The sequence below is a fragment of the Gasterosteus aculeatus genome, chromosome 1 (assembly GCF_964276395.1).
Source record: "Gasterosteus aculeatus chromosome 1, fGasAcu3.hap1.1, whole genome shotgun sequence".
Lineage (NCBI taxonomy): Eukaryota > Metazoa > Chordata > Actinopteri > Perciformes > Gasterosteidae > Gasterosteus > Gasterosteus aculeatus.
This window is the reverse complement of record NC_135688.1, coordinates 13,156,509-13,183,289: the sequence shown is the minus strand read 5'-3', so window position 1 is coordinate 13,183,289 and position 26,781 is coordinate 13,156,509. Positions and strand designations below refer to the sequence as shown.

The 26,781-nt window shown below is 44.6% G+C and overlaps 1 protein-coding gene across 1 annotated transcript; it reads left to right on the top strand.

Annotated features, from left to right (window-relative positions):
• The first annotated feature begins 14,446 nt into the window (after window positions 1-14,446).
• Window positions 14,447-23,857, top strand: tada2a (transcriptional adaptor 2A). Its single transcript, XM_040192097.2, has 15 exons — window positions 14,447-14,719; window positions 15,217-15,323; window positions 15,410-15,469; window positions 15,628-15,719; window positions 16,226-16,383; window positions 16,829-16,917; window positions 17,134-17,206; window positions 17,285-17,348; window positions 18,378-18,421; window positions 20,436-20,546; window positions 21,558-21,629; window positions 22,034-22,166; window positions 22,556-22,599; window positions 22,926-23,005; window positions 23,480-23,857. Exons 1-15 carry the CDS (start codon window positions 14,620-14,622, stop codon window positions 23,663-23,665), a joined length of 1,413 nt encoding a protein of 470 aa, XP_040048031.1. The 5' UTR covers window positions 14,447-14,619; the 3' UTR covers window positions 23,666-23,857.
• Window positions 23,858-26,781: the final 2,924 nt, after the last annotated feature.

Genomic DNA, 26,781 nt, shown 5'->3' with positions numbered 1-26,781 from the left:
GGGGCATCCTCACCAGATGCCCAAACCACCTCAACTGGCTCCTTTCGACGCAAAGGAGCAGCGGCTCTACTCCGAGCTCCTCGCGAATGGCTGAGCTTCTCACCCTATCCCTAAGGGAGACGCCAGCCACTCTCCTGAGGAAACCCATTTCGGCCGCTTGTACCCGTGACCTAGTTCTTTCGGTCATGACCCATCCTTCATGACCATAGGTGAGGGTAGGAACGAAGATTGACCGGTAGATCGAGAGCTTTGCCTTCCGGCTCAGCTCTCTTTTCGTCACAACGGTGCGGTAAAGCGAGTGCAATACCGCCCCCGCTGCTCCGATTCTCCGGCCAAACTCACACTCCATCTTCCCCTCACTCGTGAACAAGACCCCGAGGTACTTGAACTCCTTCACTTGGGGTAAGGACACATTCCCTACCTGGAGTAGGCAATCCATCGGTTTCCTGCTGAGAACCATGGCCTCAGATTTAGAGGTGCTAATCCTCATCCCGACCGCTTCACACTCGACTGCGAAACGCTCCAGTGAGAGTTGGAGGTCACAGACGGAAGATGCCATCAGGACCACATCATCTGCAAAAAGCAGCGATGAGATCCGCAGCCCCCCGAACTGTAGACCCTCCTCCCCCCGACTACGCCTCGATATCCTGTCCATGAAGACCACAAACAAGATTGGTGACAAGGCGCAGCCCTGGCGAAGGCCAACCCCCACCGGAAACGCCTTCGACTTACTGCCGAGCACCCGAACACAGCTCTCGCTTTGGGCGTACAAGGATTGGATGGCCCCAAGCAAGGACCCCCTCACCCCGTACTCCCGCAGCACCTCCCACAGTATCTCTCGGGGGACCCGGTCATACGCCTTCTCCAAGTCCACAAAACACATGTAGACTGGTTGAGCATACTCCCAAGCCCCCTCTATGATCCTGGAAAGAGTGAAGAGCTGGTCCGTTGTTCCACGACCAGGACGAAAACCGCATTGTTCCTCTTCAATCCTTGGTTCGACTATCGGCCGAACCCTCCTTTCCAGCACCTTAGAGTAGACTTTACCCGGGAGGCTGAGTAGTGTGATACCCCTGTAATTGGCACACACTCTCTGGTCCCCCTTTTGAAAGAGGGGTACCACCACCCCGATCTGCCACTCTTTTGGCACTGTCCCAGACTTCCACGCAATGTTGAAGAGGCGTGTCATCCAAGACAACCCCCCAACACCCATTGCCTTTAGCATCTCTGGACGGATCTCATCAATCCCCGGGGCTTTGCCACTGCGGAGTTGTTTGACTACCTCAGTGACTTCCACCAGGCTAATTGACGATGATCCCTCCTCCGCCTCCAGCTCCGCCTCCACCAAAGAGGGCGTAGTAGTTGGATTCAGGAGTTCCTCAAAGTGTTCCTTCCACCGCCCGATAACCTCCTCAGTCGCGGTCAACAGGGTCCCATCCTTACTGTAAACAGCTTGGATGGTTCCCCGTTTCCCCCTCCTGAGGTGCCGGATGGTCTTCCAAAAACACTTTGGTGCCGACCGAAAGTCCTTCTCCATAGTTACCCCGAACTCCTCCCATACTCGCTGCTTTGCCTCCATCACGGCAGAGGCTGCTGCCCTTCGAGCCTGTCGGTACACTGCAACTGCCTCTGGAGTCCCACCGGATATCATAACCCGGAAGGCCTCCTTCTTCAGTCGGACGGCTTCCCTGACCACCGGCGTCCACCACGGAGTTCGAGGGTTACCGCCCCTTGATGCACCTAAGACCTTGAGGCCACAACTCACCGCCGCGGCTTCAGCAATGGAGGTTTTGAACATAGACCACTCCGGTTCAACGTCCCCTACCTCCACAGGAATGCGAGAGAAGCTCCGCCGGAGGTGCGAGCCGAAAATCTCCCGGACCGGGGCCTCCTCCAGACGTTCCCAGTTCACCCTCACTACACGCTTGGGTTTACCGGGTCTGTCCCGAGTCTTCCCCCATCCTCTGACCCAGCTCACAACCAGATGGTGATCAGTTGACAGCTCTGCCCCTCTCTTTACCCGAGTGTCCAGAACATGCGGCCTCAGATCAGACGATACGATTACAAAATCGATCATTGATCTTTGGCCTAGGGTGCTCTGGTACCACGTACACTTATGAGCATCCTTATGTTCGAACATGGTGTTTGTTATGGACAATCCGTGACTAGCACAGAAGTCCAGTAACAAACACCCGCTCGGGTTCAGATCAGGGAGGCCATTCCTCCCAATCACGCCTCTCCAGTTATCTCCATCGTCGCCCACGTGCGCATTGAAGTCTCCCAGTAGGACTATGGAGTCCCCTACAGGAGCCCCATGCAGGACTCCATTCAGGGTCTCCAAAAAGGCCGAATACTCTGAGCTGCTGTTTGGTGCATATGCACAGACAACAGTCAGAGTTTTCCCCCCCACCACCCGAAGGCGTAGGGAGGCGACCCTTTTGTCCACTGGGGTAAACTCCAATGTAGCAGCACTCAGCCGGGGACTTATGAGTATCCCCACACCCGCCTGGCGCCTCACACCATGGGCCACTCCGGAGTAGAATAGAGTCCACCCCCTATCCAGGAGTTTGGTTCCAGAGCCGAGGCTGTGCGTAGAGGTAAGCCCCACCAGATCCAACTGATAACGCTCCACCTCCCGCACAAGCTCCGGCTCCTTCCCCCCCAGAGAGGTTACGTTCCACGTCCCCAGAGCCAGCATCTGCCGCCCAGGTCTGTTCCGTCTAGACCCCCCACTGTCACTGCCACCCTTGTAGCAGCGCACCCGACCCCATCGGTTTCCTCCACAGGTGGTGAGCCCATGGGGAGTAGAGTGTTGGGCTGCCGCGTCACTCCTTCGGGCTGTGCCCGGCCGGGCTCCGCGGTAAACCCGGCCACCAGACGCTCGCTGTCGGGCCCTCCATCTGGGCCTGGCTCCAAATGGGGGCCCCGGGCTTCCTCCGGGCCGGGTAACTCCTTCCCTCTTCCGTTTTTTCATGGGGGTCTTGAACCATTCTTAGTCTGGCCCCTCGCCTGAGACCACTTTGCCAAGGGTAACCCTACCAGGAGCACAAGGCTCCCGACAACACAGCCCTCAGGTTCATAGGGACACACAAACCTCTCCACCACGATAAGGTGACGGTTCCCAGAGAGGGACTGCAATTAAAGTTTTCTTTTATACAACTGTTTGTATATTTGCACAAATAGGAACAACATGGTCACATGCATTGTCATTACAACTTCTGGCGTAGTGGAGAACTTGTTGCCAGCTAATAAAACCTCCATAAAGATGAGGGGCGGTGCAGATAGTTCTTTGCTCATATAGTTCATCTATATGAGTGACCCTTTGTCACATTAATTTCATTGTTTTCATCAATTACAGCTGCTTTCAGAATAAAAATATCAAACTAATAAGTAATCCAGTGATTCGCAGGCAGACCGCGTCCCCTCCTGAATGTGTGTTTTGGTAATCTCTCTGTGAGGTCCACGAGGACCTGAAGCTGCACGATTACCTCTCTGTATGAAGCACCACTTCACATGCACTCAGGCAAAGTGCAGTGGCATTCGCTGAAAAACACCACCGGTCATGGATGACAGTCTGCACAAGTAAAGACAAGCTTTCACACTAAAACGCACTGCCTTCAAGTTTGAAGGGGGGGGGGGGGGTTTCGCTCAGCACTTATGTCACTGACCTCCAGCGTTAAATAATTAAGGTAGACACATTTTGCCATGTAGTCTTGTAGTAGGGGACTTTCTTTTACTCTGATACATTCAAGGCGAGCATTAAAGCATCAGCTGCAGTCTTGGCCTCTTCATGAATTAAACATTGTGCCATCCAGCCCAGAGGGAGCGTTACCTTGATATCCACAGCAGAGCCGGGTCCGTCAGTACGAGACCGCCAGAACCTTAAAACTTGCACATGGTATTTTAGTTGCACCGTCTCACCGACTTCGGTATTTGTAACTCGCTGTAGTGCATCCTGAGGCTCATTTGAAACAGTAGACATCATTAGCAGCCTCAGCACTTCTTCCTCCCGATTAACACACAAGATCAGCACTTTTTATACGGCACACTAACTTTTGGCACACTTTTTGTCTCTCTTTGTTCTCGCAAATCGAGTTTGCTAAACTGACTTTGCAGTTGGGGGGGGCTGGTGGTCCCCGTGCTTCTCTGATGGCAATAACAATCTTCTTGAAGAAGAGATGTAAAAAGGCAGACATCCATGCAGCCCAAACAGGGAGAGCTCTGTCAACGCCGTGGTCGGTGTCATTAGATACTGGAGTTGCACTCAGGTGGGGGGGGGGGGGGTAAAGAAAATAAGGAAAGAAAAAAATATTGAAATTCTCTGGAAAATAGTGTATATGGCAATTGTAATGCACTTAGCCTTTCAACTCAATAAACTGTGTTTTGCTGGATTACTTTTATTTATGATCCCTTCTTATTATTATTAATTATCTGTAAATAGACAACTAAACTCTTTACGTAACATCCTGAGGCGTTACAAAAGCATTTAAACTATTTTAACACCTCAGATGTTCTCTTATCTGGAACAAAAGGATGCAGTTTTTTTGTGAATAAATCAAACTGAATCATAAGGAATGAGGGAGTACTTTGTCTTTTTTCATTATTTGTAGACCAGTATTGGAGAATTCAATTGGTTTAACTCAGAAGGTTTCCCAAGGAGCTTTTTAATTTGCGTGTGTGTGTGTGTGTGTGTGTTAACCAGTGAATCTTAATTTCACATTTGTGTCACTTGCCGAGCAGATAAGCAGACCGTTGAGAGACTCAGGGCATCGTGAGTGTTGAGAGGGAAGTTTATTTGGCTTATACAGGAAGCATGTAAACTGAGCTGGAGTGCAAACAGGAAGTAAGTGATAGATTTCAGGTTTTGTCCCAGCGGAGACAGGAAACACTCAAGAGTTCCTCACTCGCTTCAGCACATGGTCGAGTTGTTAGGGAGCTGTTGAGTTGTTGTAAAACAGAAAGAGGGTTTGTGTGTTTAATCTAAAATGTCTCGTCATTTCCAGAAATTGTATTTTCATCTTTTACATTAGACTTCCAATATGCGTCCTTTTCAATTCTCGAAACTGACTGGAGATGTTTGTCAGACAAAAGTCAAATGTTTTTTTCAAATAATGGATTATTGAACAAATTGCTGAGAATATTTTAGTTGAATTGTAAAACTCCAAGATTTATAAAGGGCTTCCTTGCAAAGAAAGAACATTTGACATGTGAGCTATTAAAGGAAACAAACAAAGACGCTTTCATAAAATATGATGAATTTTTTAAAATACACCCACTTCCTCCATATCCGTTGTACTTAATACAGACTGTATTAAACTGATAAACGAATAATTACTTACTTGTTTAATCATTATGCTGTTGTAATTAGCCCCCTCCACCTCCTCATCAGCTCCTGCTTTCGTTTTCCGGTTAAAAAAACTAAACCTCATTAAATTGAACACAAAATGATTCCTCTCAATTTCACATCGTTGAATGCTTTGTGATTCATTCAGGATACAATTAAATTAGCTTCCTGGAAGACTGAAAGGAGAGCGGGAGTTTGAACAGTGAGCTGATGCTGTCTTGTTTACTGACGGCGTTATGAAGATTGTTTCAGGGGATCAACAACTGAGCCAAACCCGCCGATGAGACAAACAGAAAGCCAGGAGGTGGCTGGAGGCTCTCGATAGCGGCGCAGCTTTCAATCCCCTTTAATGTCACACGCATGCATTGTATTAATTGTACGTGTTGTCGTTCTCTTGACATCCTTCATTGTCTGGAAGAGAGATGCTGCAAAATCAGGTCGATTTCCCCGTCCTCTGCAGATAGCTGCGTTCTAGCTTTCTGTCAATGTGGCTGATAAACTCTCGCAGCAGTGCTCCTCCGTTGTTCTGCTTCTTTACCCTCAGCCAGAGAGTTCATAGGTCAGATTCAAACCTACTTTTTTACTTCCTCTGCTTCTGGTGTCGCATTCCCCTGAAACTGATAGAGCTGACACAAGAGATGGACCTTCTTTCGTGCCACTTTTCTGCTGCAGCTGCAGAGGTCCCGAAGCAGCAGCCCGACTCACAACTGACACATCGACGCCAAAGAGAACATTAGTGACACGTTGAAACTTTCAGATCCCAGTGCTTTAACAATACAAACTGCTGCTGAAATGTTTGGACGGCTCCCTAAATGAGCCAATAACGGTTCTCTATCCCATACTGCAGCTCTTCAGTGGTCAAATGTAATTATGTTCACATCAGGAATCAGGAAACACATGCCCTGCTGCCGTCATTCTCATAGACACTACAGCTGTCCATTATCCATCTATATCTACTGCATGATAATGACTTTGAGCATATCTGCGGTGTGGCGGTGGATGCACAGGCTGGCTGTCTCTGACACAGTGCATGCCCGTACAGTCTCCCTGTAATCATCTTCCTGGCTTCTCCAGATAAGACACAACGACACAGTGTGAGGCTGCAGCTGGCTTCCTACCGGGAGATTTCCAGGCAAATCGTCTGCGGCGGTGTTGCTCGTGTGGACGCCTTGACCCCCCCCCCGAAGTCCAACGGAACCGATTTACCACTCCAACATCGTCATCCGAGCCGTCATTATCTTTGCTCCATGTGGTAATTACTGAAACCCCTTTCAGAAGATAATGAATGATAATGAAGTTTATTTTAAGTTTGAATCCGTCATCTAGGTCAGTAACAAGCAGGGGGGACGCCGCGGGCGCTTCTGCAGTGGCCCGGGGGTGTGTGGAGAAGTTGAGGAGTCGCTCAGCCCATTTGAAACGCTAGAAATAATGATTCAAATATGTATGTATACACTCATTGAGTCAGCTGAAATGAAAGTAACTAATGAAATAGCAAGTGATCAAGCTAATAGCAGTCATGAATAATAAAAGGGAAATGCAATTTTAAAAAGCGTAAAAGGGACTACAATAATATCTTTGATATATTTAATATCAAATGAACACACTAATGTGGAGTCGAGGAGGGGTTACTTGAGGTCACCTCAATTGGATAAGAGTGTTGAAAATAGAAGGTTGGGAATCTGATCTGGGTTGTTCCTTTTCTTTTATTGATTCCTGTTTGAGTTTGTACACGGTCAGTAAAACCTGGACACACCAGGAGTTGATTTACGTAGTTTCCCTCACCATAACGCACAGTATACAATCCATCGCAGTAGACATGAAGGCTTCAACATGTTTTCTCAGTTTCTGTGCACATGAGTTTTTTTTCTTCATGACAGTGTGCTCATTCTGTTCCATTCACCTAAAGAAGGACTAATCCTGTTGTGTGACCCTTGAAACCTTTTCATTAATGGATTTCTTTAACCAGTAAGTAGAACCATTTTCAGCTGTGATGTACATCAATGTTTGCTTTTGCAAAAAAAAGAGCATATAAAACAATCCATAAACAGCAAAAAGTTGTAAACAAGATGCACTTTGTTCTCACATCACATTTTTTATTCTTTAACAATTGACCTCAAAAAGGACTTAAGGATGTGACCTGTCTTAAAAAATCTTTATCAGCTCTGAACAGTGATCTCTCCTCATAGTTTGGCCTGTACTTTTGCTTGTAATAACTTCCATTCCTCCCTGATTGGTATTGGACCGTCGACCTACTGTAAGTAGTTCTGTTTAAAAAAAACAAAGTCCCTCTTCTCAAGATGATTTTAACAACAGTCCTGTACAATAAATCAGCTCCCAAACCGCTTAGTCAGTGGAAATACTCTCCATGTGGACGTTTTCCTCTGTACCATCAGCCAATAGAGTAGGAAAATGTTTTTTCAGCGCTCTGTGGGGCCGTGCAGCCAGAGCTCCCTCGTTACAAACCAACGGACACAATCGCACCGGAACATGTGGTTTTGATCGGCTCGGCGTGCGAGGCCGAGGCCAGTTAAAGCACCAGTACGCAACGATCACTCACTCTGCTGCAGCCAACGAGAACCACATGCAGGTTTTAGCCCAAATGCCCCGATCCCCGTCACTGGTTTCAGTGTTGTCTCGTCCCGCGAGAGCCCAGTTCCCAAGCTCACAAACAATGGCTCTGTATTCGTTCAACTTTGCCAAGCAGTTGTGAGACGGTCTCGCCCCAAACACATTGCCGATGTGGCGTACAGTAGGTTTTTAGATCTTTATTTGCTGAAAACAGCCCCCCTGCTGCGGACAAAAACAACGAGAAACAAGTGTGAAGCAGAGCAGTAAAGTAGCAGCTGAACAGTGATATAAAAGTCGATGAGGCCGAGGGAAGTGGCAGATTGGGGTGATAATTCTCTGTAGGTTCATTTCTTTCATACACGTTCCCCAAACTTTTGATGGCATGTCTCAATACTATTATAAAAACAGAGATTTGGCCACTTTAGTCACTTTAAACATAAGTTTATTTAAAATTATTCTCGCTTTCCCAAACTTTCGAAAGATACCTGAATATATTGCATTGCATTTCGAATGTGTATCAAATGATCAATGATCTGGAATATTTACCTTTTCTGAAATAGTGTAGTCATAAAATGCATGGACTCTTATTCATGGATTTGAATATTTACTCATATAATATCAATGTAGAGTAGTAACAAGCAGAGACAACACCTACAGGTCTGTGTGGGGTAAAAGAGGAAGTTGAGGGGTGCTGTGTTTCCCTCATATGGATATTTTTCATATAAAAACAAATTGCAGAGAACTTGTGTCAGGTATTTTGACTATTCCTTTATCTTTTAATAAATCAATACCAGAAAGAAAACACCATTATTTGAACGTGTGACAAAAAAACACTAAAGAGCATTTGGCAAGTTTTCTCTAATAATCAGCACAACAATCATATTAGGTCCCTTTTCTGGTGTTGGCCGACCTTTCACACCTTCTTACTAACTGGCCGACTGTGATCTCTATCGGCAGGTTGGCAACAGCATGTCGCACGTGTCCCTCCGCCCTTTGTTGCCGTTACACTTGGTCCATTCACTACAATACTGTTCAAGGGGCAAAAACCAAACAGCTACCCGCCCCTCCCCCCGCCCCCCCCCTGGTGATCTGGTCCCACACATCCAGGCAGTTTATAGATACGTTTCTGCTAGTGGAGAGCAGACAGGTCTGAAACCAGACCTGGCGACTCTTACCAACATGCATGTGTCCACATCTCGTCTCACGCTGTTGTCATTGCATTCCTCATCTGACCCTGACCGGCATCCATTGCCAACTTCAGCACACACTTACTTCTGAAAGAGCAGGTGAAAACCAGGAATACTTTCACTCTCCTGGCAGGCTGCATTTCACTGTGAGAGGTGAATATAGTGATGACGTGACACATTTTTACCCACCCTGTAAGAGCGGAGACATTATAGATTAACTTTTGTATCCAATGAGGTAATCCGGTCACGCTCTGAGGATATTGTTCTTCTCGTAGAGCTTGAGGCCATGCCCCAGCGACATCAGATGAGCCTTTGATAAAAGAAAAAAACATTTTTACATTACCCTCTATGAACCCTCGCTGTTATTTCTGTCCATTCACCGGAACCCCGCCAGAGATAATGCACGTCTACATTCCCCCCACAGATCAAGCCGAGGGGCACATTGTGTTAGCGAGCTCTCTGCAATGTGCTGGGGGACCCGGGCCGGCGGAGCTCGCCACCAGGAGCCGGACTAAACCAACAGGCCTGTTGTATCTCTCCAGGGCGCCACGGGGCAGAGCCCGAGCGTGGAAGCCGTCAAGGCTCCAGCGGCTGATGTGTTCTGACATTGTTGTGGTGGAGCCGCTCTGCCGTGTGAGGTACGGAGGAAACACGGCGCGGTTCACATGGGGAGATCCTTTTCCATCCGCAGCTCGGCCTCAGCGGGGTGCGCAGTCTCAAACACCCGCTTTCTACTCGCTGTGGTGTTACTTTTACTCAACATTTAAGAGGAATGTTGCACATTTGGTGCTTGTAGTTTATTGGTCACTTCCGAGTAGGCTTTGTGGATTTGCAGTTTGCTGTGCACGGGCCTGACACGTGTTTTCTCAGGGTTTGTGTGTGGAGGTACGCCGCGTGGGAAACACTTGCATTCCACACCCACTTGTTGACCTCGCCAAACTCTCGCCGTGCTGATTCCTCGGTGACGCCTCGGCCGTGGGGAGAGGACGTCCACCGAGATCCCGGGGAGGAGGCACATATGTAGTGGGAATCTCTTGTGTGGGAGGCATCTGTTTTTCATTAATTGAATCACATGTAGCACTGCTATAGGGAAGTTATTGGGGATTGTTATTGACATTTGTGTGACGCTTAATGCAGAGTCGTGGTCATTTCTTCAACACCTCACTGCTTGCGCCTGCACATAAATCCGCTGTGTAAAGTGCTGCATGTCGAGAGACATTTGGATACAACTTAAAACTCTCCACTTAATACAAAACCTGAGTAAAGCAAGCGTGTACAAGAGGAAAATAAAGATTCGCCTGACAATGCCAAAAATGTGGAACTGCTCCAGAGTGAAAGCATGAGCTCTTTGTTCAAAGACACATAGTTCTGCCTTGAGTCATTTGTCACCACGTAATGATCTAATCGTGTGTTACGTTTACTGTGTAACTCAGGTTGGGTTTGGTGAGAGAAAAATCTCACACAGCAACTGTAAGTTTATGATTAACAGCAGAATCTGAACTGATTGTAAACCCTGGGAGTGGTAATAAAACGTAACTTCAAGCCATTTGTAGCACACGACAGATGGAGGCTTACGAAAGGTTAAGAAAAAGTCTGTCGGTGTAATTCGGATTCAAATGTTTGTTTGTTTCTTTATGAATCAAACATTCCATGCATTTTTAAAGAATTCATTTTAGATTTCCTTCACTTGAAACCCATTTAATTGTTCATCTAAAAACATAATCAGTTGAAAGGACCTCCCTGAACACTAACTGTTACCTACCGGTTTTCTCATTGAAGCGTTTCCATTTACTAAGTGGACATTTTCCTGTCGCAACTGCGTGTTAATGAGCGGTAGTGCCGAGATGGGGGCAGGTAGTCTAATGAATATAAAAGTATCCTTTAGAGAGCGATGACACACATTACCACTCACACATTCGGAATTTCAAAATAAAGAAATACAATTTTCAGTGCTGAACGTCACCCACAAAATCCAATTTAAAAAGCAAAGCTCTCATTGTGCGTCTCTCCACTCCATTGTGACAACATCGACGGTATCCAGGTGTCTCGCAGCGTTGCCTTTTGTCCGAACTTATTAAAGTGCTCGTGTCCATTTACCTCTTTGCTTTTTTAAAGGGGCTTAATCCTGTTTCAGAACATTTCCATGACAGGAGCAGTTTAACACGTTTCCTCAGCCTCTAAGGCGTGTGCCAGATGCCCTCTTTTCTTCAGAGGGGCCCTCATATTCAAATCACAGCAGCTGGGAAGTGCTTTGGTAAGAGGCAAAGAAAGTGTGTGCAGAGACCCGGGGAGTTTTTAAGGATGTAATGGGATGGGGGGGGTGTGAGTTTGCCAGGCCGGCGTATAATCCGGCACACGTCTACAGCAGAGAAACCCGAGGGCTCTCACTTTGATCCACATTAGCCGTGTGAGGCCTGCAGGCTGGGGGCTCGCCTGGCCTCTCGGGGCTTTTTCTCTGGAAGGCATTGAGGGTGGGGGGGGGGGGTGGCATGTGGCTCAAGAGACAGCAGGTTGTCTGCCCACAGGCGGTGATATTGAAGCAGGGGCCGCACACACACGTCCCTCTGTCAGGCTGACAGTATTTTCTTTGTTAGTCTCCATGTGGATAATGGAATCTGCCCGCATTCGCTGCCGAGATATGATTCTAAACATTATGCTCCCACATATGCTCAACCTGACATTTTAAATTGGCTTTTCAAGACATTTCTTTTCAATTGACTTCATATAGAGGCTACAGTTCCGTCCTCGTGCAAATTATTCTGCCGCAAACACCCACTTCCATTGTTTCACGGTTATATACATGGCATTTTTACCTTTTCATATATTGTGACTGGTCCTCGGATCTGAACCAGGGTTCCACAAAGGTCACTTGAAGTTGTATGCGTTTTAGACCACTAGCACACTAGAGCACCACGTCGGTAGTCGTTGTATTAAGCCACAAAGAACACTGTGGGAACGTAAATAACAAATAACAAAAGGTAAGTGGACACCCAGTTGCAATTCGGGGCAATCTAAACGCTTCAGAATGCAATGCTATTTCAGACAATGGCATATTTCCTACAGTTTGGTGAAGACCCGTTCTTGTGGTATTCTTTATGAAGCTTTGTGTGGAAGAACTTTAGTGGTTTAAAATGGAACATTCAAAGAAGAGCCAGGCTCCCAACATCAGGGAGCAAATGGGGGCAAATCCCTAAAGCCAGGGTGTAAAATCTTCTGCGTGTTAGACTGAGATGTTCATAAATCTCAAATGGGTGCAGCGTTTGGTGTTCTTAACGTTTTCATCTTTAAATATACAGTTGTTGTGAGCTAACGGATGGGTCGTTCGGGGTGAAACTGTCAAACACAAAAGGGAAGTTCTTCTTTTCAAGATAAATAAATCATAACGCGCTCACAGGATTGTTAAACAAACCGCCGGCTGGCAGTTAGATGAAAATTCCCCCCAGAGGGAACTTACAACCGTCCCTTTATAGCGCACAGTCGGCTGGGAAGGCGCTTGGTGGTTACTCATGGATCCGCGTGGCTCGGGGGAGGATGACTGAGACGGTCCAGAGAGGTCCAAGGAAGCCCCAGAGGGTCAGGAGACGGGATGCAGGGTACGCTGCACTGAAAGTACTTGTCACTGTAGATCCTCCTCAAAGACATGGCCCAGAGTAAAAAGGGAAAGAAGAACATCTGCGATTTAGTAGATGCACACTTCCTCCTTCTTTATTTTAGAATCAAACGGTAATTTCATTGAAATCATGAAAAATAAAGAAATAACATGATGTTTCAAGGCATTTATATATTATATCTACCAGGTCTCGTGATGTGCAGTCAGCATGGGTGTCCTTAAGGAGATCTATTTGATTCAGGGTCTATTGCTGGTCACATGAAGGCACTGGAACACATCAGGAATCATAGATATGTACTGCATTAGAGGGAGCTGCATGCATGGTTATTCCTTGCTGGTGTGGGTTTTAAGAAGGGAAAAATATTGAACTTAACATGCAGTACATTGACCTGCGCAAGGCTCATGAAGTTGTAGGTGCTCAGAGAAAGACAAAGAGAGACTGTCGAGGCGTTTATTTATTTCTTCACAGAAATGGTGCAAGATCAACACCATGTGGTAGAATGGAGAAAGGCCACCGTCCCCTCTTTAAAAAAAGATAAACAGAATTCAAAGAAAATGTGCTGTTCAAAATCAAATGTTTATCATCAAGGGGTCATTTTGGTTACTTTTCCTTAATATGCTTAAAGGCAGAACATAAGCATTAAAAAAAGCACACCTTATCTTGTAATTTAGGGTCTTACAGTAATTTCATTGAGTCCAATCTCCTTTGTTCCATGTATGCACCACCCACCATGACAATTTCCTTGTATGTCCACCATACCTGGCAAATAAAAGTTTCTGATTCTGATTCTGATTTGATAAAAAAGGGTCACGCTGCAACTGAAGTTATGTCAACAAACTGCTTTCTCCAGAATGATTGGAAAGAATATGTTGTCAAGACAAACTACTGTGTGTTAGGTGCTCTAAAACTAGGATGCTATGCATAAACATAGCAAAAGACATGCCTGTTAAAGCGAAGAAACATGTACAGCATATTGTGGATTTAGCCTGAGGGCGAAATAAAAGAGGATCTGCAATGTTCAATTCGTATGATGTAAAAAATAGTGTTAATCCAATACCAGTATAAATCATGAAAAAAGCAATCTGGGGAATTTGAGTTGGGCAGTTGAAAGTGGAGGGAAACGTGCTGATTTAGATTTGTAGTAAGTTACATAAGTGATGTTCTTCCCGAAAAATATATTTGAACAGAACGTATACTTTAAACTGACAATGATTTATAGATTGTTGAAACTAGTTTTCTAATTATTCACATAGACATGTAAATACCAACACACATATACACACACACATATGTATGTGTGTATATATATATATAATTAATTATATATATAATTAATTGTTTTCTTTGATTTCTATGTTTTAATAAAAGACAGAAATGAAGATGAAGATGTAGTAAATGGGTTATAAACAATGTAAATATACCACGAATAGGCTTAAACAAATTGATAAAAATATCTGATAATCAGAGTTGAAATAAAAACAAACTTAAACATTTTGTGTATCCAGACTTGTACGACATTCCTTAAAATAGGTCTGACAAATCAAAGCAAACAATGTTTTGTTTGCAGTGATTATGTTTGCTGCTCAGCATTAAGTCAGTTAAATAAATTACTTTCTTTGGTTCTCATTACCCAAATGGAGTGTAAATAAAAATACTGTTCACCTCTCTACCACATATTATTTTATAATACATGTGTAGGTATCACAAAAAATAAATTTGATTTGTTGTGGTAAATTATGGCAAAATAGATGGTGGGAACTGCATTTGGTTGAATAGATAAAGAGAAGCCATTTAACATTTTACCTGAAATATGGTCGGTACTGAGACGTGAAATAATGGGAAATTGGATTAAATTAAGATTGTGACACATTAACTGAGCGGTCCTCCAGAGGAGGGCAGCAATGCGCTGATGTCATCAACTACCTTTAACGCTAAAGAAGAAGAAGTAGACAAACATTATTTTGGTATTAGAATTTGTTGTCTTATGGACCGCCTGCAATCTTTTGGGAGTAAGTTTTGATCATTTAATTATTATAGACAAGCTATAAACGGACAAGTATATCCAACTTTTCTTTAAACATGTCGCTGCTTTCCTAAATTACTCCTGGATAACTGCCATCAGCTCCACTGCAGCTAGCATTGCTTTGCTAGCGCTAGCATACTTAGCTATGTTTACCTTTTCAGTGCATGTCAGTTTTTGCTAAAGCAACATATCGTTTGAGTTTACTGTGAGATCACGTTCAGACATAACGATCGGGAAGCCGAGATAGTTAAACCTAACTAGTGTCCCTTTATCAGCAGCGTTAGCATAGCTAGCATCAAGGCTAACGTTACCGTCCTATGCGGTGATTTGTTCAGTTACAGCCGAAGAAAAGCGTTCGGCTCTAGTTCGCTTTGACCTACTTTGTACTAATGGCCTTTAGCTTGCAAGTGATCACTTTCTCATCATAGCAAATGCTCTTCTTTTTAGTTGGCAGTGATTAACGATTAATCCTGTTCGTTTCAGATGATCCTTTTGATAAACCACCGTGCAAAGGTTGCTCATCTTCTCTATCTGAGCCCTACATCAAGTGTGCAGAATGTGGACCTTCTCCCTTTCTACTCTGCCTCCAGGTGAGCCCTTATCGACCATAAGCATGTGGCATTATGGCTCTTGGTTATTCATGGCCTGAAATAAAATGTTTGTTTGTTTTTTTCAGTGTTTTACCAGAGGATTTGAATACAAGCAGCACGAGAGTGATCACAAATATGAAATCATGGTGAGTGAAATAAATAAAAATGTTTCTCCCAGCTAGACACTGACCGCGCTCTCACTGTGTATACACACATATATATATATATATATATATATATAATATATATATATATATATTATATATATATATATATATATATCCACACTCTACTCCCGATACAGACATCAGATTTCCCCGTGCTGGAGCCTGGGTGGACGGCCCTGGAAGAGATGGCCCTGTTGGAAGCCGTCATGGACTGCGGCTTTGGAAACTGGTGGGTGCTTTGTCACCTGTAGCTTGTTAGTCATTTTCTTGGTCAATCATCGACGTGTTGATCGCAAGGTAGGGGCTTGTTGAGATCTTTACCTAACAGCCGATGCCTGTCTGAATGGCACGTCTCTCCTTCATATTATTTTATTACAATGAAATCTGTAGAGGACCTGAACTCAATGTTATTAGTTGTTTGATGGAATGTGAAACATTTCTCCATATAAAGACAACCACTTGCATATTGTTGTCACACCACGTGATAAAATGAGGTAAAGCCCCACCGTGGAGAAACTTCTAGGCCAAAATATGAATTTTGTCAATTTAGTCAGTCAGCTGCTCCTTACTGGAAACTCACTTGTGACAACGCTTTAAGACGTTGTGTCATGAACTTGTTCTTTGAACAAATACTTTGCAATTACAATAAATCTGTTGAGCTTTCATTTCAAACAAGGATTTAGCGGTCTTGACGTATTTCTCTGAGTTTTTATTTGTGACATTTGTCTCCTGCAGGCAGGATGTGGCATATCAGATGCGCACCAAAACCAAGGAGGAATGCGAGAGCCACTATATGAAGAATTTCATCCATAACCCGCTGTTCTCCTCCACCTTGCTCAGCCTCCGGAAAACAAAAGACTCCCGCTTTGCAGAGGGCGCTATTCCTTTCAAACGTAAGTGCGTATTGTCTTCCTTCTTTGTTCTTGTCTTTCACTTGCATCAAAGCAAGAATAATAACAGATGTTTAATATTTGTTGGTTTAGTTATGTGTTGCCGTTACACATCTGTATGCCTTAATGTGAAATTATAATCGGAATAGGTCTTGCAAATGATCGTGGCATCGCTTATGGGCTTCCAAAGGAGGACTTATAGTTAGTAATTTAGTATGCCCGTTAAGCATACTACGGAACTTTGTAGAAGTCTCAAGGTCTCCATCTCCCACCAACGTTTGAGAGCTCGAACAACATTGCACTGTGAGAGTTCATTTAGTCTTATGACTGCTGTACGTAGTCAGAAATAAAGGTCTTGGAAGGAGTTTACTGGAGGCAGATTTCCTGTTGTCATACACGACACAAAAGCACCTTGATGTGCATTAACTGCATAGCTGTGCTTTTACAGCCACTGATGATCCTCCGCGGCCTACGTTCGACTCTGTGTTGTCTCGAGACATGGCTGGATACATGCCTGCTAGAGCAGACTTCATGGAGGTGAGGGGATGCATGTGTCTGTACTTCATCATCTACGTGCTAATAATACAGCCTGTCAACATGAATAAAAACTACAAATGACTTCATGATATTGAAACCGTGACTCATGCTCTTATTGTCATCTCCCAGCGTTTTATTTCATTCATAAATTGTTTTCAAATCTAAAAAAAAAATTCAAACCAGATGATGTACATTCATGTTTTAACGGTCTTTTAGGAGTTTGACAACTATGCAGAGTGGGATTTGAAAGACATCGACTTTGTGGACGATGATTCGGACATTCTACGTGGTTTGTAAAATCTAAAAAAAAATGGTGAATTGATTTGAATTATATACTTTACTTTTACTGTATATTCTTCTCTTTCAGCACTCAAGCTTTCAGTTGTTGATATTTATCATTCAAGACTAAAAGAGAGACAGCGAAGGAAAAAGTAGGTCATTTTCTTTCTTCATTAAATGACACATAATGGGCATTGGGTGTATTTGGGACGTTGTGATGACGCCTGTCTGTCAGTAGATGGCACTTTAAGCTTCTACGTTGCACTTATGAAGCCTCTTTTCCTTCAGTTTTTTTCTGCTTTCAGGCTGAATAAGAGCATTTCCTACTAAATACAAATGTACAAGCCAAAGAATTTTGAACCACTATCTGTGCCTTTTTATTATTAATGAATTCAAATGAAATGCTAATATAGTTCTAATTCCTAAACTGTTATTTTTGTTATAAGCACTTTAAAGATGTGAGTCCTGGGAGACTGGAATTGTTCAGCAGCGTGATTCTAATTGCATATTTAAGCCTTTTTTTTTTTTAAAGCTCTGATTTCAAGCTTCAGGTCATTCATGGCATGCAGAGAGGTCTCATGACACTGCTGTTCATTATGATGGCAGAAGCGCAGCATGGAAAAATGGTTAATGTAAGGCACGTAGGTTTACTTCTATTCAAAGTCTGAATCATTTTGGGAATGGGGAAAATGTTTAAAAGCCCCAGAATAGGTATGTTGAACATTTTGTGTTTTGGATTTCAGAGAAACAATAATGTCACACTAAACGATTCTAACAATCCTTCCAAATGAGCGCACAGTTTAATGGGATCAACAGCTCTCCTTCATGAAGGCAGATTATTATCAAGAGACTGTATAAGGTTACAAAAGGTATTGCCAAGTTTACCCAATGAGTGTACTTAATTGGCATAGGTTTTCACTACTCGCAAATGTAAATAACCCTAACCCTAACCCATTTAAACATATTCTTCTGAATATTGATGGCGTTTTGCCGGCTCATGTTTCGCTCTCTTTGGCTCTTTTCCCTCCGTTGTGTTTCCTTGTTCTTTCCTCTTATGGAAAAGACAGCTGTATTTATCATGTCACAATGACTTTATAGATTATTCCATATGGCTGAATGCCACGTTTTAATGTCATAGAGACGGCAATTCAAATTAAAAATGACATCTCGATTTCCCTCAGGGTCATCCGAGACCACGGATTGATCAACCTGCGGAAGTTCCAGAGTAAGTACTCACTAGCTGGCTCGCACTGGCTTGTTTCGTGGCCGTGTTCTTTGCAACTCAGTGAGGCATCTGATATCCAGCAGCCAGATCGCTGCTTGGGGTTTCTATGGATGCATGATGCAAAACAACTTCAGCGTAACAACAACCGTTGACCTCCACGGTCCCTCCGGGAGCTTAAATGTGGCAACTGATGGAGTTCGTATTTACGATCGAGGCTGCAAATTGTCTCCTTTTTGCCGGTGTGCCTCTGCGTGATTGCCTCTCTAAGAAAAGACCCTTGTGCGGTGAGCACTGCTGCCGTAATGAATGAAGGGCAGGGGGCTTTTTATCGATCCACGTTTCAAAAGGCTGGCTTTGAGCTGCTGGCTCAGTAATGTAATTCTTTGCATCTTTTGGGCTCTTTGCACCAGAGGTCAGAGAGAAGGCGAGCGATGTTATGTATTTTTCTTTTTAACCAGTTACAACCCCACCGCCCGTCGTTACATCTCCACTTGTTGCTCAGCGAAATTGTCTGTTGTTTGCGAGTCCTGCAGTCCTCTTCCCCTCATGTTTTATTTATGCTCCCGCCAGCGTCCGGTTAGACCTCCTCCCTCGTTTCCTCCCTCCATCCCCTTATCTCTGCAGACTTTCAAGACAAAAGGGAACTCTGAGTAGCTGTAGAGCTGCAGACTGGTTGTCATGGAGACTGTCAAAGACCGTGTGGCCGTACCTTGTGTGTGTGTGTGTGTGTGTGTGTGTGTGTGTGTGTGTGTGTGTGTGTGTGTGTGTGTGTGTGTGTGTGTGTGTCACATGCATTAATGGAGGCAGTTTCCGAGCCCGGGAGGCTGACGGTATCATGTCTCAGTAAGTGCCGCAGGCAGATTGACCACCTTTGTTGTTTTTAGGGCAGCGGTCCATCTGATGTCCTGCATGGGCTCGTTGCATTAAACAATTCCAGTTCGTGTGCTTCAGTTTGCAGTTAGTGTTTGTGCGCAGTCACATACAAGTCCCTCATCGGTGCCTCCAACATTGTTTTCTGTTTAAGAGCATGACTTCATGTTTTTCGCCCGAGATGCCAGCTGCTCATTAGCACTTGAATGCAAGAGCCCGATGAAGGAACTTGACTTACACACACACACACACACACACACAAACACACCCTGTCCTCTCACACCCACACAACAGCTGTCCTCTCTGGCCGTGACACTTGTCTGTTACTCAGCAACACGGGCGATGCTTTGAGGCGAACAGTACGATCGTTTCAGAGAGGGAGTGTGTATGCAGAGCTGAATGGTTGGTTGCAAATTGCTTTTTAATGCAGTTAGGTTGCTTGATACATATTCTTGTTGTGGTCTTAAAGCGGGCTTTGTATTTGTAAAAGGAGGGAAAATGAATCCAAAACATAGCTGGATTCAAAACACTTGGCTCTGACTGACACACTACAATACACTGAAATGCCTTCTGTTGGAAATGAAACCTCGGGGACTGTTTTGTTGTTGGATAAGTAGATATTGCATTCTTTACAATAACAGTTCAAGAAGAAGAAGTTTAGAAACCAATTGTACCAAGTATGTGTTTACAAGGAATCAGGGAGTCTCTCCGTTGAAAAGCCGACTGGTACGCTAATAGCTGGCTTAAAAACTGCATCTTGATCAGAGTTCAAAGCGTTCTGCTTGATGTGTTATTCCTACAAAGCCTGGTGTGCAATGATAAAACATAGACCCGTACGATCCGTTATGAAAATCCCTGCTCGGCAGTTTCAAAATAGTACTATTACTATAAATGACTCTTACTTTGAAAATACTAGTTAAGTATTATTCACAGGCATTTCAATCTAGTGTTGAATTTGAGTTGCTGATGAAGTATGTGGAAAGTCAGGCAAAATAAAATAAACAAAGTTACTGAACTTCCCCAAATGCACAAAAAAATCCCATCAGGCTTTGGTGTGTTGGTGTTCGGATTATTTGTTCAAATTTCCTGTTATATTTGTTTGTATCTTCGGCCCGCTCACTTCTCCCCTCCTTCTCTCCCTCAGTGCTGGAGCGATGTTACCCAAAGGAGGTGCAGGAGCTGTATGATGTCATGAGACGATTTGCCAGAGTGGCTGGACCGATTGAACATGATAAATTCATCGAAAGTCACGCACGTCAGTATCCGGCTCAGTGCTCGTCGATAGACTGAGGGTCACAAACACACAATCAATCGAAACATCGTTTTTTCCAAAGTGACCCTTTTTCTTCCCATCACTGTGTATTTGAATGTACAAATGGGTTGAACATGAAAGGGACAACCAACATGAACTGTGTTAACTTGTGAGGGTTTTTTTTCCAGTATGACCAGATCAGCTAGTTGTAGATTCTCCATCTGTTTAACAAGTTATTCTTCCATTTGGAGTTTTGATAACGGTTGAAAGTGCCACACAACACACTTGTTAAACAATGATGTCACTCAACAAATTCATTCAGATTTAAGTGAAAGTTTGTTTTATATATATTCTGGTAGCATTGATACCGCTCTTTATCTATTGCATAACAGCCAATGGTTGCTTTCCCATTTAGGCATTTTGAAATACGGTGTAAAACTGCAATCATTTTCTTTTAACCACTTGGGGGCTGCGAAAACAGGTCGAGGCTTTGTTTCTGTTTCCAGCTTTTTATATATGAAAGTCAATATCCCCTGGTCTCTACCAGCTCCTGAGGGAAATATCTGGGTCTTTATCTGCTAAATGCTCCTCGGTGTCCCCCAGCTCGTCTCTAGCTGTGTCGCTTTGTGGTTTGGTGCCGAGGACGTAGTGCACAGTGGGTTTCTTTAAAGCTTTTCCGCTCCCTGCAAACAAAAAACGAACTACATTTGCAAAAATGTGAGACTCACTGCCCAATTAAATGTCCTAACCTCCACATCTTACCATAACCGTCTAGCAAGAGTTGTTTAAATTGAGGGTTACCATTGTTTCCAGACTTTGTGCTGAGCTAAGCTAACCAGCTGCTCCAGTTAGTGGAAAAGCATATTGACCTTTTCAATTTGTCCGTATCGCCAACAACATGCACACTCTGCCATGTGAGTATTGATTGATTGGAACTTGTATGAACTCGTGAAACTTGATGCTTTTTTTGTTAGCAGTCTTTGTCAAACGCTGTTCCCTTTTTTTCCTTTTCAGTGGAGTTTGAGCTTAGGAGAGAGATCCGCAGGCTGCAGGAGTACAGAAAGGCCGGGATCAAATCTTTCTGCAGTGAGTTTGCTTTGCCCGTTTTTTATTCCTTTGTTCAACAAAACTTCATTTTAAAAGTTTCATGCATAAGCAAGAAAAATATGCAGCGTTGCAGCAGTGAAATGGGTCTTTGAGTCATTTGGGGTTTATGTATGCATGGCCCACTAAAGAACTCTTTTAGTGAGGTGTCATATCAGCTACACATGGAATGAGATCAGAGAGTTGCTGACAGAATTATTAAAACTTGAATATTTCCATTTACGTGATGTATGATTTCAGCAAATTGAGCCATTCTAAATCATTAAAACCGAGCCCCCTCACCTGGATCCCATCATTGCTCTCTGAGTATCATTCGCCACCCCGAGCCCACGTGTGCGTCTGTGCTGACCTCTCTGTGTGTGTGTGTGTGTGTGACCAACTCTCAGGTGCCAAAGTGTACGAGCGGGTGAAGCGGCTGCGGGAGGAGGAGCGGCGGAAGCGGACCATGTTGTGTGACGTGCTGCAGTACATCCAGGACGGCCGAGCCTGCCAGCAGTGGCTCAGCAAACAGGCTGCAATGTGAGACTTTGGGCCCGGTGTCCAGGGTGTGGTAGACGCACTCCTCCGAGACGCCAACCTGCGTCATCGCGCACACACAGCCGCTCAGAGACTAATGGAGCAGGCGTTTATGTTGCCGTGCATCCTCCTTAAACCTCCAGTCTCATTGGTATTTTTATTCTTTTTAATGATGCGTTTGTCTTTGGATAGTCACCAACTTCCTCTAATTATTCCACCTCAAAGCATCTTGTATGCGATGATTCATGGTTTTCTGGATGATGTTCCAAGTGAGTGAACAGAACAGCGAACAAAGCCCAGAAAGGGAGGAGGTGGGTGGGGGGAGGGGGGGGGGGGGGTTCGTGTGTGCGTGAATAAGACGCCAACGCTTGACTTTCACTTTGTGATTACAGAGATTCCGGCATCACTCCGGCTGTCACGACGATCACCGTGTCAGGTACGCTGCTTCTCTCCACGCGGCCCCTGGCACAGTCACTTTAATGCTGATGCTCCTCCGTGAATACATTTTTAAAAATAGGCCCCAACGTTCATATTTATCCTGCAGTTTCCCCTTTTTAAACGAGCTGCCTTTCCCTCGCCACTGGAGCACGAACAGGAAGTGCGCTGCACAATGTACTCGCTGTAGATATTTGTTCCTCTGTTTCCTCCAAGCAGAGGATGGAGCTGCATGTTGTCGGTCCGCTGTGGTGTTACTTGAAGTGCAGATCAACGCCGGCGTGCGGCGAATGTCCGTTTGACTGTTGTTGAATTTCTGCTCCACAGCAACAGGTAGGCGCAGCGCCCCTCCGCTCAATCTGACCGGGCTGCCGGGGACAGAGAAACTCAACGAGCGCGAGAAAGAGGTACGACTCCCCTTTATCTGCTCTCAGAGCGTCGCGCAGAACCACTTCACGTATGCATGAATGCTTCATATGTTGCCAAAAATACTTCTAAAGGCAAACTGGTTTGTACTTGAGGCAAGAATCTTACCCCAATGCATTTAAGGTAAAATCCTGTTAAGTGCAGCTGGATAAATGGTTATAAATTGTCCATGGTTTTTCTTTTACCTTTTACTTGGCGCTAATTGAATGAAGTCAGAGGCTCACCACAAGTCGTGTTGATTCCTCCTATGACATCAATTGAATAGCTGTTTAGATTTCGGGTGGACAGACCAATGCTTCCACGCCGCCGCGTTGCGGACATTGGACGTGCCAAACTCCCTCTTATTCTACCAACGTTTCAGACGTAGTTGGATTGAGGAGCATTTTCTTTGAAGCCCACCGAGGCGAGAATAAGGCGACGTGTCTTACTCCCTGGTGCTTGTTTTGTGCTTGCAGCTATGCCAGGTTGTGCGCCTGGTGCCGGGGGCCTACCTGGAATACAAGCAGGCGCTGCTGAACGAGTGCAGGCGACAGGGCGGGCTGCGGCTGGCTCAGGCCAGGTCGCTTATCAAGATCGACGTCAACAAAACACGCAAAATCTATGATTTCCTGATCAAGGAGGGCTACATCACTAAGGCCTAGAAACCTCCCTATGAGCACAAAGGAGAACGGGCTGTGGTTAGTGGTTCGCGTTATCTAATCTTGTAACTTTGTAAGCCTGTGTCATGTTAGCGGTTCTGCTTGTTGTTGTTGTTCATTTTGTAACATTTGTAAGGTTTGTTCATGTTTTATGAGTCTAATGGAATAAAATGGCAAATCTTATAGAACTCAGAACAACAGGGACTCGTGCTAAATGAGGATGTATTTATTTCTCCTGTCATAAAATGTTGATGCTGATATTTGACATGCTGATACATGTCAGATAATACAGGCCAAACAGATCCAGTCTTGTACTAATTACAAGACTTGGCAAAGACTGGTTCCTTTCTAATTAATTCATTCCAATTATGAACATTTTTTGCATGCAAACGTATAAGGTTTCAGTAATACATTTACTGGAACATTTTATCAAGAAGTTCTTTAACTCCTGTAACAATATATACCTTTGTCATTTCTCAAGACAAACAGTTATTTTAAGAAACCCCTTAAAACATTAACCTCCTAAAGTAAAATTGCAAAAAAGAAAGTAGCTGATTCACGCCAGCGGGAGAGGCGACGGGTATTGATCGGTCTCGACACCAGTCCAACACTGTTGGAAGTGAACTGGTTTGGAAGTGAATAACGAGTAGTATGAGGTAATGCGTTATGTTTCCCTGCCTGTGAATGGCCTCTACAGAATTACAGATTAAGTCAAATCTATACTGTAAATCTCATTGTAGAGTCGCACAATTCAGCCCCATCGTTGCTGCGCTGACGGTTTTGTCAACACGGTGATAGACACTCATTGGCATCGCGGACTCTATCCTCCGCGTCTCCATCTGTGCACGATGTGACGATGGAGGTCTGTGATGAATCCGACGCTGGCAGGAGGAGCAGGGAGCAGCCGCCGCATCCACCTCAGCTAACAGCCTGATTATAACGCCAGATCCCGAACCTCCACGATGACACACCGTCAGGACGCTGAGCCAAGATGCTGAAATGCCGGGATAGGATCTTGATTGAAGAGGTTGTAGAGGACAAGAAATTTCCAGGGTTTTTTTTCGATGCCAAGTTATTGATCCATAACAAACGAGTTGAATTACACCTTTCCCTTCTGCTCATTTCACAGGATGCCAGTTTCCTCATGTTCCACTTAACGAGAGGCTTAGTTCCAACAAGCCTCAACAGCCCAGGCTTTGATCTCTCCCCTCGAACGTTTTTTATTTTCCTTTTAACGCTTGTGTTCTTATGGCCACAAAATAGCGGCAGTTCGGCTTCTGTCTTTGTTTTAAGCAGATTAATAAATGTCACTGAGAACTCGACCATATCACTGACAATAAAGCCGCCGCAGAGTTACAAAAATTGCAATATATACCGCTTGAAAGATACACTGAAAAGTTAGAACACAGCTTGAAGGGTCGAACTCTGGCAACAGGACGAAAATGATAAGAACATTTTACGGTACATTTTGGTTGCCATAAAACTGAACACATAGTTTGCACAGTATCTAATTGCGACTGAGCTCAATGACCTTCACACATGGCTGTGGATTAGTTTGTCATGTTGCATTTGACCAATCACACTTGCTACTTAATCAGAGGTAATTAAGCCCCGCTTTACTCTACCGTTGTTCTTGATAATACTTTTTTTAATTTTTTTATCCTTGCAGAATGTTTAGTAGAAATGAAATGTCTCACAGCTCTTGTATTTGTTTTGGTTGTATTTGGATGATTGCATGCATATTGGGACTGGTCTGTATAGGCTTTGCTTCATTGAGTTCTGCTCCTGCAGCTGCGAGAGCCAAGCTGAGCAGACCGTTACGTTTAGACGTTTGTGACTAAAGAACAGGGTTGTGCATGTGAAGGCCGAAGACTTGAGACATTTTTCACAGCAGTAAAATAAAAGATGATCCAGTCACAAGTTAAAGGGCCTTTTTTTCCACTGCACTGACATTTATTCACCGTGTGGAATGTCTTCAGGCTCCTCACTTGTCTCAGCCGTGTCGCAGCACGGCTCGTGCCACAGTAGAGTCTGTGCTGTGGTGGCGTGCAGATGTTCGTGTCCCTGTTCTGCGTGTGCGCTCAAAGGCGACGTTTCTCAACGCGCCCACACAGACTCCTCCTCAGACGCCGTCTTCCCTTCGTGCCTCCTGCTGAGCAAGCGAGTCGGTGCTTCTTTTCAGAAGCAACTGGTGTCTCTGATATAAACATCACACACTCAAGACTCAAACGCTTGTTTTTGTGATGAGGATATGATATTTTTTCATTTGTCCTTGTGTTACTGTTTGTGGGGTTTTATGTGTCCACAAAAAAAAGATTATCAGGATCAGATAAATTTATCAGGATTTTCACACTGAGCAGAATGAAAGCAAGCAAATCCAGTGGAAATGATGGATCTCCATCCAGATATGTTAATTTGCCCTCAATTATTCATCTAATGATTTGCATGCTTACAATATTGAGATAGAAATGTAGTTTTAATCAGAATCAGTGAAAATATGCATGTTTTTAGAAATGAAAGACAAAAGGCAACATCTCCAAAATGCTCCTCTGTTGGCGATCATTTTTTTTTCAACTTATGTCTCCCACATTTTTGCTCTGTGTTGTTGTGACCCACTTTGAAAATGGCAAACACTACACGACCTGCCTGCCCTTCCTAATTTGCCTTTATCACTAGGTAGCAGTGAACCAATCAACACCAGAGGTTACCTTGGCAACCGGGTCAGCGCCATGCTGCAGTACAGGAGCGGCGATGGAGAGGAGGGAGGCAGGGGACGGACATTCGCCCTGTTGCTCATGTTCATTTGCTGGGCGGAGGAGTCGTGACTAACCAGACCCCCCCCTCCCCTCCCCTCCCGACTCCCCCCTCACACCTCCCTCCCCACCCTTCTGAGTACGTGCTTTTTCTCACTGGCTCACTAACATGGAAGACAGAGAGCCAATAGATGCGAGCCATTCAGCACTCAATGAGACATTACATCGGGGAAAGATACCTCCACTCATGTGCCCTCCGTGGATGTGACTGGTAACAGTGTGCGCACGTGTGTGTGTGTGAGACAGAGGCGCCTCGGGTCTCATTCCTTTTTTTTGCAAAGCAGCAAATGTGTCTTTGATGTGTCA

Excerpts from the sequence above, each read along its gene's own strand:
- tada2a (XM_040192097.2), top strand. The coding sequence starts at position 14,620 with ATGTCATCAACTACCTTTAACGCTAAAGAAGAAGAAGTAGACAAACAT. Across the intron at positions 15,720-16,225 it reads GACTGCGGCTTTGGAAACTG|GCAGGATGTGGCATATCAGA; the intron begins GTGGGTGCTTTG and ends TGTCTCCTGCAG. Across the intron at positions 20,547-21,557 it reads ATTCATCGAAAGTCACGCAC|TGGAGTTTGAGCTTAGGAGA; the intron begins GTCAGTATCCGG and ends TTTCCTTTTCAG.